The 17,317-nt window shown below is 47.8% G+C and overlaps 1 protein-coding gene across 1 annotated transcript in view; it reads left to right on the top strand.

Moving 5' to 3' along the window:
- Positions 1–17,317, top strand: part of LOC144140247 (uncharacterized) — a 99,733-nt gene that overhangs the window by 63,613 nt on the left and 18,803 nt on the right. The window contains exons 12-17 of the mRNA XM_077672290.1: positions 3,107–3,268; positions 4,932–5,096; positions 6,665–6,735; positions 9,995–10,238; positions 11,921–12,154; positions 16,565–16,644. Of these exons, the coding sequence (XP_077528416.1) occupies positions 3,107–3,268; positions 4,932–5,096; positions 6,665–6,735; positions 9,995–10,238; positions 11,921–12,154; positions 16,565–16,644 (956 nt within the window). The remainder of the gene's footprint in view (positions 1–3,106; positions 3,269–4,931; positions 5,097–6,664; positions 6,736–9,994; positions 10,239–11,920; positions 12,155–16,564; positions 16,645–17,317) is intronic.

Below are 17,317 nucleotides of genomic sequence, written 5' to 3'. Positions count from 1 at the left end.
TGAGTTTACGACACCACGTTTCACGGCGCCAGTTACAGCAGTGCTTCGGAGCGCGATTAAAGCGCGTCAAGGCCCCGATCGGGTGTTGCAGCTAAACGAGTCCCAGAACTTTCATTTCGACACTGATTTCAGTCCGTGATAAGGTATAAATATTCACAAGTAAATAACGCTGCCTCAAACGAAAACTTAGCTAGAAGAACTGAGCCCGGAACGCTTACCCGACGGGCGAGATAGGCTTGCGCAAACACTCCCGCACCCCTCGTTCCCCGCTCTCTCGATATGAATGTTTCCGCGTACAGGCTCGTTTACCATGACCACAGTAGTAAGCTTAGATGTATGAAAACTCATAACTCACCAAGCAGCAGATAATGGCGCAGAATCAATCCCACCTGTTGAGTCTCGAAGATCGGGCTCGCCAGCTACAGACCAGCCGCAGCCGCCATGATTCTGCTAGCGACGAACTGGAAGTGAAATTACCCATGGTACCTTGCGGCAGCTGCGAAACACCGGTCACCTATACAGAAAGCATATGCACAGAAACTTTTGTTATTCGGGAAAAAAATCGCGTCGAACATTCTTTTGTATTTTAGTTTTAGGCTTCTCCTAAGTTACTGCTGCCACTCAGTTCAGGTCTGTTCTGAAGAAAAATACAAAATGCCCGTGCGGTGGATATTTTATGTGTTAAACAATGCCGTAAAGAATAGATACAATCATTGTCTTCTATTACAGCGGGCCTCATAGGGCGCATATTTTGTTGTCGTATTAACCCTTTCGCTCCCGTTGACGAGTATAGCCGCCATAAGATTTTGTACCAAAATGACCTTTGACGAGTATGGTCGTCAACGGTCATGAAGACTATACTTGTCATCGGTCATTTTGGAGCCCTGGCGGCGCTTTTTTGCAAGAGGTAGGAGTCCTGCGGTGAAGCCATTTTTTACTTCAGTGCGGGGTTTAATTCCAAGCTGCAACATTTTCTGAACTAATATAAGGTGCTAGTTAAAAATAACGTCGGTTTTAATGCGACCACAAAATATGCGCCCTATGAGGCCCGCTGTAATAGAAGACAATTTCATTTATTCTTTGCAGCGTTCATTAGCACATAAAATATTCATCGCATGGGAATTTTGTATGTTCCTTTCTTGAGAACAAACCAGAACTAACCGGCAGCAATAACTTGGGACAAACCCAAAATTAAAGAAGAAATCTCGTAAGCGAGATTTTTTTTCCCGAACACGAAAATGTCTGTGAATGTGCTTTCTATATTGTACATGGCAATTTTGTTGCCGGCTTACAATAAATTACATCACAATGACATGCTATGCCAAACCGCAGCGGCCTACAAGTTTATGCCACCCTTTACAGCACTCAACAAGGCGCGTTTCCGGGCGCGCGCAGCTTCGTGCAACTCAACACCAGAAGATTCGGTGGACGCTGGTGCCTGCGAGTGCGATGCAACCAGCGCCCCTGCCTTTTGAGACCGTAGTGCCCAGGATGGCACGTCAGCATAGCGGCGATTAAACATATCTGATAGGGCGGCGGGGGCAGTAACGCCCATACGCGGCGCAGCGATGCAGTTCGGCCACTGCTCCCATGCACCGTTTACTTCTGCGCGGACCTATACGTAGCTGTCATTATCCAGTTTTGCTTTGTGTGCGGCATGGATTGGCTATTTCAGTGCATTGCGGTGCGTGAAGCGTCTATGCACTTCCTTCTGTGTTAGCAGTTAGTTTCTGACGCAAGCTTCGGTACTGTTCTGCTAAATCCCTGAGCTGACGGCCGCATCAGCCATTACAGAGTTTAAGCTTACCGTTTTTGACGGGACGCTCCGCTCCCGACGGCCCGCTCCGACGGCCCGCGCTCCGCGCAACCGGAGTATCCGCAGCAGAAAGGCTTTTAGCTAAGCGATAAGCGATAACCGTATCTCCCTCGACGGGAAATCATTCGCGTCACTGGTTGTGCCTGCGCGTGTGTAAACCAGAACTTCATTCAAAAGAAAATATAGCAATTGATATTTTGGTCATTCAAATAAAGCAAAATACCATGTTTATTGCCTTATTTCACCTGTTATATATAATGTAGGCGCTGACACGATATAACGGTCCTAAATAATTTTAAGAAAGCTGCTCATCTTTTGAATAGTGCTGACAAGGCTGTCTTTCTGGGACCTGCATAGAAGTAGGCTCGCGCTTCGGTCGACGTTTTTCGCTTCCGTTCTAAACCTCGTTGAGGTGCGTGACATCTTTGCCTATTCGGAAGCGCTTTCGCCGTTTCGTCGCTCTCGTTTCAACTGAAGAAAGGGAGCTCGCAGTAGCGCGCTCGCATCGCTTGGGGCAGCCAATTTAATTCCGCACTTTAGTGTAAGCGGCGCCGCTTGCGCCGGAGTGCGCCACACATGCGCAATGGCGCTCCCGGTCGTTATCGGAGCGGAGCGGACCGCCAAAAACGGTCAACTTGAACTATTAATGCGAATCAGATGTTGTTCGAACAATGTGTGGAGTTGGAAAGGGAGGGGAATTCTTAGGTTTTACACTGCAGCGGTTACTGAAGCATTACGCGATATGGCAACATAACAGAGTAGCTAGTTCAGGAAACTAGTATTAACTGATTCCTTTCTTGATCTTGAACCACATACACCCTATTATTACCCATTAACTTTCTGGAATGATATTAACGCTGTTACCACGCGCCTGAAAACTTCATGCGGCAACTTCCACTCTGCTAAAAACTGACGCCCGCTGGTGTGTTTATGCATTTCATTTATTTGTTTCAGAACTGTTTTTATTAAGCCATTTGGCAGAGTATACGGCGCAATACCTGCGTCCGGAAGCGTACGTGCGTGCTGCGTATGTTCTCTACGCGTTTAGCACATCGGCTTAGGCTTGAAAACGCTGTTAAAAAAGAAAGAAATAGGTCATTTTTCTGCATGAGCTTTTACTTTTTCTGTATGCGTGCGTGCGTCAACAGATTAAAAAATATCCGCATTGGAACCCTTGAAATTGCGTACGAAATAGTAATTCATTATATTTACTTCAAAAATATATGGGTGGGGAGAAAAGTAATTGTGATTGCGGCTGCCGAAGTAATACATTTCATATTGCCGTTCCAGGGGCGAAACAGCACATTCCGATTGCACCTGGAAGGCGACGGGGAAGACACTTTCTCTATCCACCCACAGTCGGCCTCACGCGAAGTGGATTTTGCCATCCTGGTTCAAAGTTCATCAAAGTTGGACTATGAATTATCCGACCCAAAATACATCGACTTCACGGTGAGTGTTGACTGCAATACTGTGAGCGAGCATCGATAACACAGTGAGCGTGCGAATGCCGTTACACAAGGTTGGTTCTAACCAGAGCGCTCAAAAATGATTGACAACAAAATCGCAAGAATAAAATGAAGAAACAAGTGAAAAAACCCTTAAAATAATTTGCATTAGGATGGGATTGGGGATTTTAGTCTATTTCTGTTTTCGGCTATTACCTTTCAGTCAGCATTTTATTCCCTGCTCACCATCAACCAACTTCTACTTACGTTCTGCATTCGACTTTTAATCGGCTCAATCACTCCCTATTTGCAATATATACATTGGTTACTTTTTGCAAGGAGCTCGTGCATGTAATTTGTAAAAACAGGGAGTAGGGCTTTAAAATCAGGAATCATAACTTACTGGGCAAGTTTATTTTTTTTTATTTTACTTGGGCGATGTTAAAGGTGTATTCTTCTTTTCCCAACCTCGATTATTAGTACCGTGCAATCAAAACTAACGTTGTATTCCTATTCACAAGCCTTCAGCGCCTTTCACTCACTTACCTTACCACCCCCTCTTGCATCAGGCGAAATATTAATATAAATCTGCTTTCGCAATGGCACATGCAACAAAAAAAAAGATGTAATGTTGAACAGAATCAAATCGACTTATGTGAAACCTTCGGTGGGTATCCTTTAGGGCTATTTTCAACTTATTTTTGCCACTTGTGCCCCAGCTATATTGGTCGGCAAGGATGGCCTCGCAAGGGCATTGGAGGAGCCACCAATAGCTCCAAGCACGGCGCACTCTAGGCTGTCCGTGCCCCAAAGCTGGCTCTGGTCACGCCCGCAAAAACATAGTTCCACCCGGCGGGTCCATAGCGGACCCGGCATTACCCACGCTCCCAATGGGTTGTGCGGCACATGAGGCGCACGCAGCAGAACTGCCCAGAATGCACGTTTGAATACACATGCAAGAAAACTTAATGCATAGCCCAAACTTAACTGCCATATTGGCTCAGAGGGTATCAATTGACAGTAGTAGTGTGGCATTGCACAAAATCAAGTGCAAATACATGCTCAGGCCTCTTATTTGTTTCGTCGGATTTCATTTTTGGGTGTTTAGCACGACGAAGCTGCATCTTGGGCTATGAGGTGCGCCGTAGAGGAGGGTTCCGGATTACTTTTGACCAACTCGGGATCTTTAACGGACGTCAAAATCTCGACACACGGGCGCTAACATGAGCGGAATGAAGCGGCTTGGTTACACCCGAAAGCAGAAACAGTGCATTGAATAATTACACTGTTCTAATCCTGGATGCTATTTTTCTCAGTATGAGTTTCTAGGCCTGTGGTTGATATATTTTTATTCGGCTTGCAGGTTTCTACTCTGCTTAACCACGTAAATAATATTTTTCATGTCTCGTCTCTGGTGACACCTGTTCAAAATGCCACATAGATGTGTAAATGCCCGCCATGAGTAACGGGCCAGAAAAACAATAAAGTAACCGCGTGAGCACTGACCCTGGTCCGTTCGTGGCTGTGCCACAACCCGGCTCAGGTTTTCCAAACGACCGCTGAAGCCAACCAGAGTTCGCGCTATGATGACGGTCACGCACCCTTGTCTTCGTGCCAAGAGATGCGCAAGGTTTTCCATAACATCCAACTTGCGTCACCACCCGCAGATAGTAGCGACAGAGACCGAGGCAGTGCAGCCTCTGACATCATCCGTGGCTGTGCGAGTCAACATCGTGGACGTCAACGACCACGCTCCCATTTTTACGAGCGACATGTACGAGGTGGTCGTGGCAGAGGACGCCAAGCCTGGCATCGTCATCGCTGTCGTCACTGTGAGTTATTGTCTGCACGCCCAGTCTTCGACGGGTTTGTTGTGTAGATGCAAAGCGGTGCTTCGCCCTCTTTGGTTATACAGCACTGTAACATGGCCACTATTATTGCGTAATCAGCAAAAGCAGGAGAAAAAGCAAGAGCTCCGAAAGAAACAGGAAACGGTATCAGGAACTTGAAGGTCTATTTACAAAACATAGGTGTACGCAAGTATCGGGGAGATGTGAAACGGCTCAACAGAAGGCAATAAATCAAAAACCTAATGTTCGATATCGCAAAGATTTATAAACGTCAAATCAAAGCAGGAAAAAGCCGGCGAAAGCAGGTATCGCATGTATACGCAGTGATAACATAAACGGTAGTGCAAAAAGAACACAAGTGAAATATTTACAACCCCTGAGATTCTGTACAGATCTCTAAACTCCCACGCTATTGCCGAAGTTATTTCTAACATGAATGTTATAGTACAGACCGAAATTCCAGCTGTAGCTACAGACGACGTTGAAATTGACAGTAATAGAAAACAATATGGGATCGCGGAATAACCATAGATCTGTTAAACAGTAGGGGAGACACTGGACTAGAAACTCTTACAAAATCCTACACGCAATTAGTAAAAAAACTGAAGTTGCAAGTATCGCGGAAATATGCCAACATGTAACCTTTTTTACACTAAGGGGGCATCGGTAAAGTAAAAAATTATTACAGGCTGGTCTGGTGTATGGCGCACGTTTTTTTTTTTTTGTGTGTGTGTGTGTGTGTGGAAGGAATTGTTAAGTTAACAAGTGACGCCATAATTGTTAAGTGAACAAGTGACACCATAGATTCCCACCAATCTACAGCAGAAATGCAAAACAGGCGGCCGGCCGAGAGGTTTTGGGCATGGCTCAACGGCCAGATCCGGAAGAAAACGTGTTGGTTCTGTTATCCCTAGTCGACACGCCTGTATTACTAGTTGTTCTGCGCACCGCAGACATAAACGATGACCACGGGTATCACGGGTGTAGATTGGTCAGGCCGCTATACTTTTGTATAACACTGTTCTTGTCCCATTCTGCATTGTGCTTCCATGAACAGTTTTTGCCAACTCAACCTCGCTCGTCAGTGTATATTTATTTCGTCACAACAAATATCACGAAAATTTAAAGTCTGAAAGCTATACAAACAAGCAGTTTTATTTTGGGCCTCTCAACCCAAGAATATTTAATGATATATAACGAAACATCCGTTCCAAGCATAAAAAGTAACGAAGCACCGTGTTTAAGGCAAAACAGGGTGTTTTTTCGTTACTTTTTTGTTTCTAATGGGGGGGGGCAAACATCGTAAATTGAGATGATTTTTATATACAGGCCGCGGAAGCGTACATAAAGCATGCACGAACGATAAATATCCATCTGTTTCTCATAACATATGCAACTTCAGGACGTTCGCGCTCACTTAAGTTAACTTCTGATGCCCTTTTCCGCCATGCCATTCGCATTTCTTTTTCAATTCAGTGATTTTCTCAAGTTATTCTCATTACTGCAAGAATTGCTCTGCATCCCCCCCCCCCCCCAAAAAAAAAATGCAGGCCACAGACCCGGACACTGGGAGCTTCGGCACAGTCAAGTACACGTCGTTGAATGGACCGATCGCCAGGAAGTAAGTATGACATGAGACTGTCCCCCAAAGGCGGGGAGGGAATATGTAAACGTGGAATGCACTACTGGCACATTCACGATTTGCCGCAAGCCAATAAAGTTATGTGCCCCCTCCCCCTCTTCAACCCACTGTCAACTATTCATCGTAGCCAATTAGGGTGAGCGTGGGGGTGTCGCGCTGGTTCACTCGAAACATCGGAAATACGGAAGCTAGCGCCTCCGCTTGGCCGCGCAGCCTATACAGTTAATACGCAGTTGTAGAAGCTGTCAAATACCTCGCACGGGGCGTCCTGCTCTCGCCCAGTGGCGAACAACTGTTCTGATTTCGAACGTGCTACTATTGGTTCTCGGGGGTTTCCAGCTAGGCAAAAGAAGGGCTAGCAAGAGCAAGTGCGCCTATGCTAAAAAACAATTAACGCGGAAAATTGGATGAGTTGGTTGCTACCTAATGAACTCGTACTGCTAGTGCACATGAACACTGGACGAAACAGGAAATAAAAGACGAAACACACTATAGACTTTATCTTGGTTTATGCCAAAGGAAACAAGAAAAACCGCGTATATGTACGTGAATCGAGAACAGGTAAATAAAATTCATTTGTGCAAGTGAAACGCCGCAATCATTGCACTTGCTCTTATCCCTACTGAAACACTGAAGCACAAACAATACCTGGCCACATTACAGGACGTGCTCTTTACCGACACGTGTACACACAAGCCACCGATTACGCATAGTCACGAGACACCCCTTCGGTCTCTCCAAAAAGTTTATTTCTTTCGCTAAAAGGGCCAAAGCTGATGCACTGACGCAATTTTCGCCCTCTCTGTTTATCATATAGGCCTCGAAAACTTCCCTATCAGTTCGAGAACAATATCTAAACAAGATGCGCGCCTGCATGAATTTAGGCGCGCACCCGAACCTACGGCAAAGGTCAGCGAGGAGGCCAACTCCCATCTGCGCCATCACCGCTGCGTGGTGCTCTCTCAACCTATCATTGAGGAACGTGCCCGTTTGTCCGACGTAGCACCATTTTCACGCCGGAGGAATCCAGTAAACCACACCCGTCCCTCACTCCACGAACTTTTTTTACTTGTTTTGTGACCTAGAAACGCTTATTGCGTGGTTCATTGCCTTTTTGCGCCATCTTGGAAAGCTTATCAGGAGCCGAGAATACAACCTGTATTCCACGCTTACCACCGACCTTCTTCAGGCGATGGGACACCTGGTGCACGTATGGCACACTGCAGCCACCACAGGGGCTTTCTCCCTCAGGGCTTCCAAACCTAGCGCGTGGGCGCTCCTCACTTCCTTCAAAATGATCTCCGCCACAGAAACATTTCTGGTTGATATCCCGCCGTTTGCAATCGTTCAGCTTGCTGCAGCAAGCTTGCCTGTATTTTGTCCGGGCAGCGTATTTCCAAACGCTTCGCTGCACAGAGCACCCACGTGAAATGTCTGTTCGTGCGTTGCAGAACAGTAATTCAACGTGGTAACTGACTGCGCCCCAAACCTAAAGCGACCTAAAACATACCAAATCACCATAGTATTAACAAAAATAACGCGTATATTTGAGTATTAAAAATATTAAATTTAGAAAAAGAATTAGGCAAAGAAAAAGAAACTAAGAGATAGACCTGCTGGGGCTCGGGCTGGGGCTGGGGCTGCAGGCTCGAACCCAAGCAGTCAGCGTCAGTACTCAGTACTCTACACAGAGGCTACAGAGCCCGAAAGGTGGGCTCGTTGTAGCAGGCGCTCAAAAGAATAGCGCGCGCAGTGACATCACACTTGTCACGTGGGTGCTCTGTGCAGCGAAGCGCTTGGAAACATGCGTCCGGGCAGGACCTAGTGCGCGCCGCCCTCATAACATTCTTCGCTATGCCCCACTTCACGAGCTTCTAATGGGGTGACTGGTAAAGTAGGATGCTTTTTTAAATGCAGAGCATTTCTTTAACTCACATGTAGCGTCCGCCGTCCGTCCGCAACAGCTCAGCGCGCAGGTGCGCCCTCTCCCCCACTCCTCCTCTCCCGCATCACGCTACCCTCCTCGCTCTCAACAACAGGTCCGCACCCCTCCCCCTACACTATATAAAAAAAAATAATAGTTATCGGTGCCTGGTTTCGATCCCACGACCCTGTGGGCGGAACGCGAGGTACATGGTGCTCTTCCCACTGCGCCACAAAAGCGACACAGAATCAAAGGGTACGAACGCGCCTTATATCCTTGACTCATTCAAACTACGTCAAGAAGCTGCTGATACACGGCAGCAGTTGCATCGATCTCGTCTTCACCAGTTGCTGCAACGCACGACCACTGCTTAAAGACCCCTTAACAGTACACTTTAGCTACCACGAAGCCGTCGTTCTCAGCGTCCAATACAACAACAGCAACAAATAAATAAATAACGACTTACAACAACCTACTCCTTGCCTTCACTTTTTGCGTCACAAAGCAAAAAGAAAAACCCATCTCTCCAAGAGGGGGGACTCGAGTCGCAAAATCACGAAAGTAATAATTAATATATGAAAGAAATAATAATAATTAATAGTAATAAGCAATAATAGTTAACACATTCACTACCACCCCACCACCACCCCCCAAACACTAACGTTAACGCAATACGCCCACCCCCTACGCGACGCATTTACTCGAGTCCCCCCTCGTGGGGAGATGGGCCCAATTTTGGCTACGACGAGCATACTGCCAACACGGATGACCATTCCCAAGGAACAGGCGCACGTCCAAAAACTGCAAAACAGCCAATACAGGCATCTCGTGTGCGGACTTCGGTCATCGGGCTGATCCTGCCCCATGACAAGAAGAAAATCATCCGCATATCTGGAGACCTTGACAACACAAGTGCCGTCGGTCGTTTCTGTCGGTCGCATTTTGCCTGTCGGTCGCATTTTGTCAAGACTCATTGTATTGCCCCTGCCCTGAGCGACCTGTTCTTGGAAAAATGAGATCGACAGGTGCCTTGTCGTCTTGAAGGCAGTTCTGTTAACAGATCCCGTTAACGGCCCTCTTTGGTGCCGAAAAAAAAAACTATATTTGCGTATTCATGAAAGTGGTGCCCTCTTTCGCATCGAGTAGCGGATCCAGCTTAAAGCGCAACGCATACTTCGAGCCGTCTCCCGAATGCGCTACCGCAGTCATCACTCTCCCTTACTCCGTTTGCTTGTACTGCCGCCTACTTATCCTGCCTATTGAATAAACCAACGCTGCTGCAGAGTGACAGCTCGCGCGTGCTCCCTGACGCAGCCTGAAGCTGGACCCGGATACGGGTCAAATCACCCTGGTGTCGTCCGAGGGGCTCGACCGCGAGTCGGTGCCCGAGTTTATGCTCACGGTCGAAGCTCAGGACGGAGGAGGACACCGGGTGTCTGCGCAGCTCCTGGTGCGTATGGGCGACGCCAACGACAACGCACCTGCGTTCCGCCAGCAGCGCTACGATGCAGTGCTCACCGCTGATCTGGCAGACTTCTCCGAGCCGCTGGTTGTCCAGGTACCGTGAACACAAACTGCGCCATGGAGCACGACTCAAAAGGTTCTGCTGTCGCGATTAAAAGGGGTTGCCATATCCGCCATTACAAGATGTCTTCTTAGCAATGCAGCGGTGTAAAATGGTGAACCGGACCTTAACTAGGCTGTGCCCATAAAGCTATCTATGGGATACAAGGGATCTTCTTATGGAGGTACTCAAGAAAAAGCCCTAGAACCTTGCTATTATGCTCACATGACCCCTAAATTTTCTCATCAGCAATACGTGTGAATGTAGTAGTGCAGTACATTTAAAACGGGCTCGTGCATAGCAGAAAGACTTACGCATTTATTTGCAGACATTTGCAGAAGCTCCCACGTGGGAGTTTCTGGGAACGTTTCTTTTTTTGTTACTGCGTCGTTTATATGGTTTCCACTAATATCGCCACATCCTGTGCATGAATACTGATTCCTTCCATTATGGACACATCTTCAACGTGGTCAATTTATTTAGTAAAGCGTTGAGCCTCTCGTGTTTGGTCTGTTCCTTGCTCACATCAATTCAGCGTCAAATGTACGAAGAAAATATTTTTCTGAAACATTAGATTCGTTCTAGGCATATTTCATTTAGGCCGTTCCGCCGCTATAATTGCTAGTCGCTACTTCATAGTTGCCGTTGCCCGCGGGCAGCATCAATTCCTGGACAGATGTGAACGTTATTGTAAGTCGATATTTAATGAACACTGATGTCTTTGAAGTCGAGTTGTAACACTTAAAAAGGCAACAGAGGTATTTTTGGGGGGCAAAGCATACTTATCGAAATGAATCAATATCTCAGGAAGTCGGCCAGGTATGAGAGTATACGGTTCCCGTTCCACCAACTGAACTACGACGGAAGGCGGGGGCGACTGATGAACGTATCTGTGTTAAGTGTTGACAGATAACAGCAACACTTCACTGCTTTTTTTTTTTTTCAGTATCAGTGGTAATATACGCTAAGCTTTTTCTAAAGCTTTTCATTGTAGCTTGACGCTGTGCATCGTTGATTCTTAACAACCCGATCACGCATGGGGTGTGCCCATTTTTCCTAACTGAAATTATAAAAAGAGACGGTTTTATTTACGTCTCCATGTCTTAGTAATAAGAAAAAATTACCATACTAGCTGAGATTTCACTGCCCACTGCTGTTATAACTAGGAAACCCCACCGACGTGCTGCTGGATGCTAAATGTACAGTCATGCACAAATAAAATAAGAACATGAAAATATGAACAATTACACAAAATCAAAGAATATGGATACTGGAGGCAAAATAATAGATCGCTGGTGGTGTATTTATAAGGACATCCTTTCAATCTTTGTTACTGTAATAACGCCACGCGATTATTTTACTTGCACGGATGGAAATTGTGCTATTTGTGCGTTCTGGTTCCTATTTTCGTGTTCGCGTTTCATTTGTCCATGGCTGTATCTATATTGTAATGTTGTTACTTAAAACACCCGTAAACATAGGGTGGTCGTGAACTTACAGGGACGCAAGCCAGGCCACCATCTGAATTTAAAGTTACCCGATGATTATAGCACACGAAATCTGCACCAGGCTCAGATTCGTCAGGTTTTTGCACTAATTTTTGGTTAATCATTCAAGACCTACAAATGCATGCACGCACACTCCTTCCGTGTTCGATCGCTTTCGCGCGATCTTAGGCGACCGACGCGGACTCTACGGGGCCCAACAGCAACGTGACGTACGAGATAGTGAGCGGCAACTACGAGCACAAGTTCCGCATCGACCCGGTGACGGGGGTCGTGACCCTTTCGGCGCCCTTGCCTGCAACCACAGCGGTCCGCGCGGGATCGCCACTGGTCCTCTCCGTGCGCGCCCACGACCAGGGCATACCCGTGCTCTCGGCTTCGGTGCCCGTCCGAGTTCACACGCAGGTGAGCAAACCGCTGCGCATGTGCCGCAGCATACAGGGTACAAGAGCGGCTTCCTTCAGATAGCAGGGCCCGCAATCTAATTCCAAGTTGCAAACTTCAGAACCCATTCTCTGGTTAAGGTTGCCATCCAGCAATCGCAGCGCCGGCTGCACGAACCGCCCACGAAGCTGCAGGTGGAACACAGCTGTGACAGGTGACCTTAGGCCTAATCTCTTATACCTGTGGCACAGAAAAAATCTAACGACCTTCAGAGTGAATGACATTCACTTTTAATGGCATTCACTTTTCCGCTTGGGTACGCACTCCGAAAGAAATGGCATTCGCTAACAATAGCCGTGGGGATTGATAAACTTGGGGGATCGCGCAATATACTGAACTAATTGCATTCGCATTTTATACTCGTAATGTTTGTGAAAACAATACAATCAAACTTCTTTACTATAGCAAGTAAGGCAATTCACCGTTACAAAACACATACGCAGACGTCGTAAGCCAGGACAAGCTTTCATCAGATCCTGCCACATCCGAGTAGAAAGAAGTAAACACGACGCAAAGACAGCTGCTGTACTACGCGACAAGCGTCAAATGCGAAGTAGACGGCGCGAAGCGTTTACTGTAAACGGGGGTGATGGAAGCAATCACCACGCTGAAACTTGCAACACATGCCACGGAACCGCTTTTTGAACTGCATGCGTGAGGGGTACTGGGGAAGGGGGTGGGGGAGGTGCCGTGTTACGAATGGAAAGAGCATTATTTGTTGAAAAGTATACTTTTGCGGACAGCCTTTTACTTCAAGTACTCATTGTATGAATGTTGCAAATGACTATCTTTTTTTAGTCCACCTGTACCATCGAGACTACTCATTTGGTTCGGAAACGAATGGGTTCCCAGAACTCATTCGGTCACCGGATGCCATTTGTTGCGGATGAATGGAGTCCGAAGCCACCGCAACGACAGAATAACTGTATTTCAATCACATTGACTTGCTTGTCACTACGATCATGGCGTCCGAAAGTTCCTCTTCCTTCTCATCTTCTTTCTTCCCTAACGTCCTCGAGCCATGTCCTCTTCTTCCTCTGGGTTACTTTGATATGTGCGACACAATAAACTCAACATCCTCCACTCCCCACAAAAAATGTAGTTCAAGCTCCTGGCGTTGTTCGTACAGCCTTTGACTCAAATGCCTTTCCCGGTACACTTAAGACACTGCACACATCGAGTTCGTCTCGTGGAGCAAAATGGTTCGGTGTCACACCTACTACTTTCCACCGAGAAGTGCAACTTTTATAAACTTCCATCTCATTCAGTGATGTACGCCCTGTTCTGTTGTTCTTGCTGCCTTTCATCTTCTGCCCCTCGTTGTGACGTGCGCAGTTTAGTTCCCCATTGTTTTCTGCAACTTGAGAATAAAAGCTTTCAGGCGATGAACCGTAATGTGACCTACGACGTGAGACGACCGAATGTCGCTTCTTTGTAGCTTGTTTCATTTCGAGTTGTGCCATGGACGGTAAATTGCTCACTCGGAACACTTGACTGCTCCAATTTTGGCTCGCCTTTTGTGGAAAGCATTTGCCGCGGAGCTCTTAGACTGAACTTGTGAAGATGGTGTACCTTGGCTACGGAAAAGTGTCGTACGTTCCTTGCGTTTTGACTGGAGCCCTGTCGTACTTGCCGGTCGCTCCTGGTACTGATCACTATAACATTTACGCCTGCGTCGGTCACAAGCTTGATGCCATTTTCGCAGGGTTGGTTCTTTGCTGTCGTCGCCTTTACAGCGTCTGGAAGGCACGCTCCTTTCGTTTTCGTCATCTAGTGACTTTGCTTCAAACATTTCTAGATTTCTAGGACCCCAGAATCTACTAACCACTTCGCCCTCCGCCTCACAGTTGGGGCTCACTTTCAACACGCTGACGTTTGATGCACCACCCGATGAACTGAGTACGGAAAGGGGACCCTGGAACATCCACCCGAAGACAGAGTTGAGTGCAACTAATCGATTGTTTCTGGGATGACGATGCACCTCTCCTGTCATAACCTTCCAGAGGTGATCAGCTCCCAGCAGCAGGCTAATCCCAGGCACCGGCGCCATGCCTGACTGAAGAAGCTTGTCCGCAATAGGCTGACCGGTAGCTTCGAGAGACAAAACAAAGTCACTTTCCATCGGCACTTGCACGATGTCCTTGCAAATGAAAGGAACTTCGATGGCTTCCACAGAGAACAGTTCGTCATTGTACTGAATGCGGACGACCAGTTCCACTAGACGGCATTCCTTTGTTGCTTACGTATCCTGACCGAAGACGTTCAGTTGCAAGCAGGTCTTCCCAAGCTCCCGTAAACCAAGGTTACGGGAGACATCTTCTCGGATGAAAGAGCGCTGACTTCCCCCATCTACGATGCCACGGACGTACGCACACTGCCGACCACCATAAATCCAGAGCCGACAAGTCTGCAGCAGTATTTCCGTGCCTAGAATGGGTTGATTGCTGGAGTGAAGGCTACTGGCATTCAACTTCCTCACGTTATTTGCTCTGTCAGTTTCTCTGCGCTGCCAGGTAGGATCGCAAACCGATGACACATGTCGCCCGTTGCAGTTTGCGCACGTTAAATTGCGGCGACACTCTTTAGAAAAATGTCCTTTCAAAGTGCACCGAAAGCACCGTCTGTCAGCAGCCAACTTCCTTATCCGATCCTTATGACTGATGTTGCCGTCGCATAAATGCGTGTAGTGTTGGTCTAAGTCGCAGAACAGACAACTGGATCCGCCCGAGGTGCTAGAATTTAGCACAGCTGCCGTTGGCGGCATGCCCAAACCTCCCTCCCATCTTGCGCTTTAGACCGGGCTTGTTCCTTTTTGCTTTCAGCTCCACTCCGTTCTCGGCATTCCACTTCAGTCATAAGGTGGGTTAAAAGCGCGTCAAGCTCGCCGTCAAGGGACGCCGGTGCTCCGCCGACGGAGGACTCTCCCTCTCGAAGGCTTGACCTGTGCGAGCTATGTGCTATCTGTCGGTGATAAGCATCGACAATGTCTGATGGTAAGGCTCTCAGTAGCACATCAGTCATCATCGTGGAGTACGTGGCAGAGGAAAGCTTCAAAGCCGCGAGTCCACAAACATGACACTGCACGTGGTCCAGCAGTTGTCGCAGTCCGCCGACATCATTCGAGGACACCACTGAAGGAAGCACTCGAAGCTGCGCTAAATGCTCCTGCACAATGCGGCGGGTGTCACCGAAGCGCCGCGAAAGAATTTCCGCGGCGTGTGGGTAACAATCTTCCGTGGGTTGCAGCCCGGCAATGGATGAAGCAGCCGACCCACCCAGCAGCGACCGAAGGTAATTGAACTTCTCTCCATTGTTCAGGCTGGGGTTTTCGTGGACGGCTGCCTTAAACTGCGTCCAAAAGCTCAGCCACTGGCACACCTCGCCGTTGAAGGTTTGCAGCTGCAGCGTCGGGAGCTTCACGGAGCCTACCAGCCGATGACGCTCGTCACTGTGAGGCTCCGCCGCCGTAGCTTGGGCTGTCGACCCTGGCAGGCGTGAACCACTCCGAAGTAATTTCTCCTTGGCCTTCAGCTGGCCCAGCATGCCTTTGGCGGCGTCCTCATATTTCAGCATTGATTCATACTCAGCCGCGAACTCTTCGTCGGGTATAGTGTCTTCAAACTGGGCATTCAGCTTACTCAACTCATCATTGTTCGTCTGCAGACGCTCTATGAGTAAGCTCAACGTTTGCACATCCGCGGTATCCAGTACCGTTTTAGCTTCATTGGTGAGCCTGGTATTTTGCTGCCTACGAGCCCTTCTCTTTTCTTTCAGATTGTGCATGCTGCGTTACTTGCCTCTACCTGGTAGACACAGTCACCACTTTCAGTCCGCTTGGTTCTTGATCTGCCGATCTCGTAGCTCCGACTTCGTTCCCGGGTTTCGGCACCATATGTTGCGGATGAATGGAGTCCGAAGCCACCGCAACGACAGAATAACTGTGTTTCAATCACATTGACTTGCTTGTCACTACGATCATGGCGTCCGAAAGTTCCTCTTCCTTCTCATCTTCTTTCTTCCCTAACGTCCTCGAGCCATGTCCTCTTCTTCCTCTGGGTTACTTTGATATGTGCGACACAATAAACTCAACACCATTAGCATCGAATGTCATTTTGTACGCCCGTGTAGACTCATGCAAATGACGTCAAGAGCAGAGGTCGTCCGCTCTAAATGTCATTAGATAAGTCGTGTGTCGGGGGTGTAAGAAGCACCCATTGAAGCGCAACTCCGAAGAGACTCAATACGCCACCTGAAAAAAAAAGACATTGCTAATAAATCTCATTATTTATTTTGCAATTATGACACTTTTAGCCCCGTCACCGAGTGCTCAGAACCGCTCCTTTATTTGTGCATCTCTTTCCGTCGTTTCAGGAGTACCTGAACCGATCAATAGTCGTCGTACTGCCAGGAAGTGAAGATGAAGTGCGGCCCAGGAAGGAAAGCATAGAAAGGTAAAAGCACACGCGGTATTTACCCTTCTGTGGCTTTACATTTGACAGACGACGCGTGTAGAGCATGGTTCCTGCGCACGGGAGCTGCATTTTATAGCTTGTTGGAACGCTCTCTTGAGTACGGTAAGGCTCGTCTTAAACAAATCATAATCAGGACTGGAAGGCTGTACGGCAGTAAAAGAGGAAAAAGTGCTTTATAAACCCGCAACGTTGAAGGCACTGAGCAGTCCCCGTCGTTCCTATAAGCATGCGATTGCGCAAATGAGTGGAGGCGTTCTCTGCGGGAACCCAGGATAGGGAACGATCCAATAGGATTATATTTCTAGAGGCAATACAAGCAGCCTAACGTTAAAATATGGAGGGCCTAGAGCCTTATGACCCCACGTTATACGGGGTCACGGCGTCGTACGGACGCGATGCGCTCCACGATGCTATGGAGCGCGTCGCGTCAAGCGTTACGGACAGGCGGACAGTTGTCGAGTAAGGTAGCCGAGGAATGCTTAGGGACTAAAAAGTAGTAGCAGTAATAAACAGTACTGTGGAGAGGAGACGACTTGTTTTCCGCGAAAAGTGAGTGGTAATTGCCCATAGACCTGGATGCCGGTGCCCCTGGCCGTCCACGTCACCTTGTCCAGCGCCAAGAGTTGGTCCTCATCGATGGGGCTGGCCAGCC

Source organism: Haemaphysalis longicornis, unplaced genomic scaffold, assembly GCF_048455015.1.
Source record: "Haemaphysalis longicornis isolate Haplotype H1 unplaced genomic scaffold, Haemaphysalis longicornis Haplotype H1 scaffold_1, whole genome shotgun sequence".
NCBI lineage: Eukaryota > Metazoa > Arthropoda > Arachnida > Ixodida > Ixodidae > Haemaphysalis > Haemaphysalis longicornis.
The sequence above is the reverse complement of the archived record's forward strand: the minus strand, read 5'-3'. Positions and strand labels throughout refer to the sequence as shown.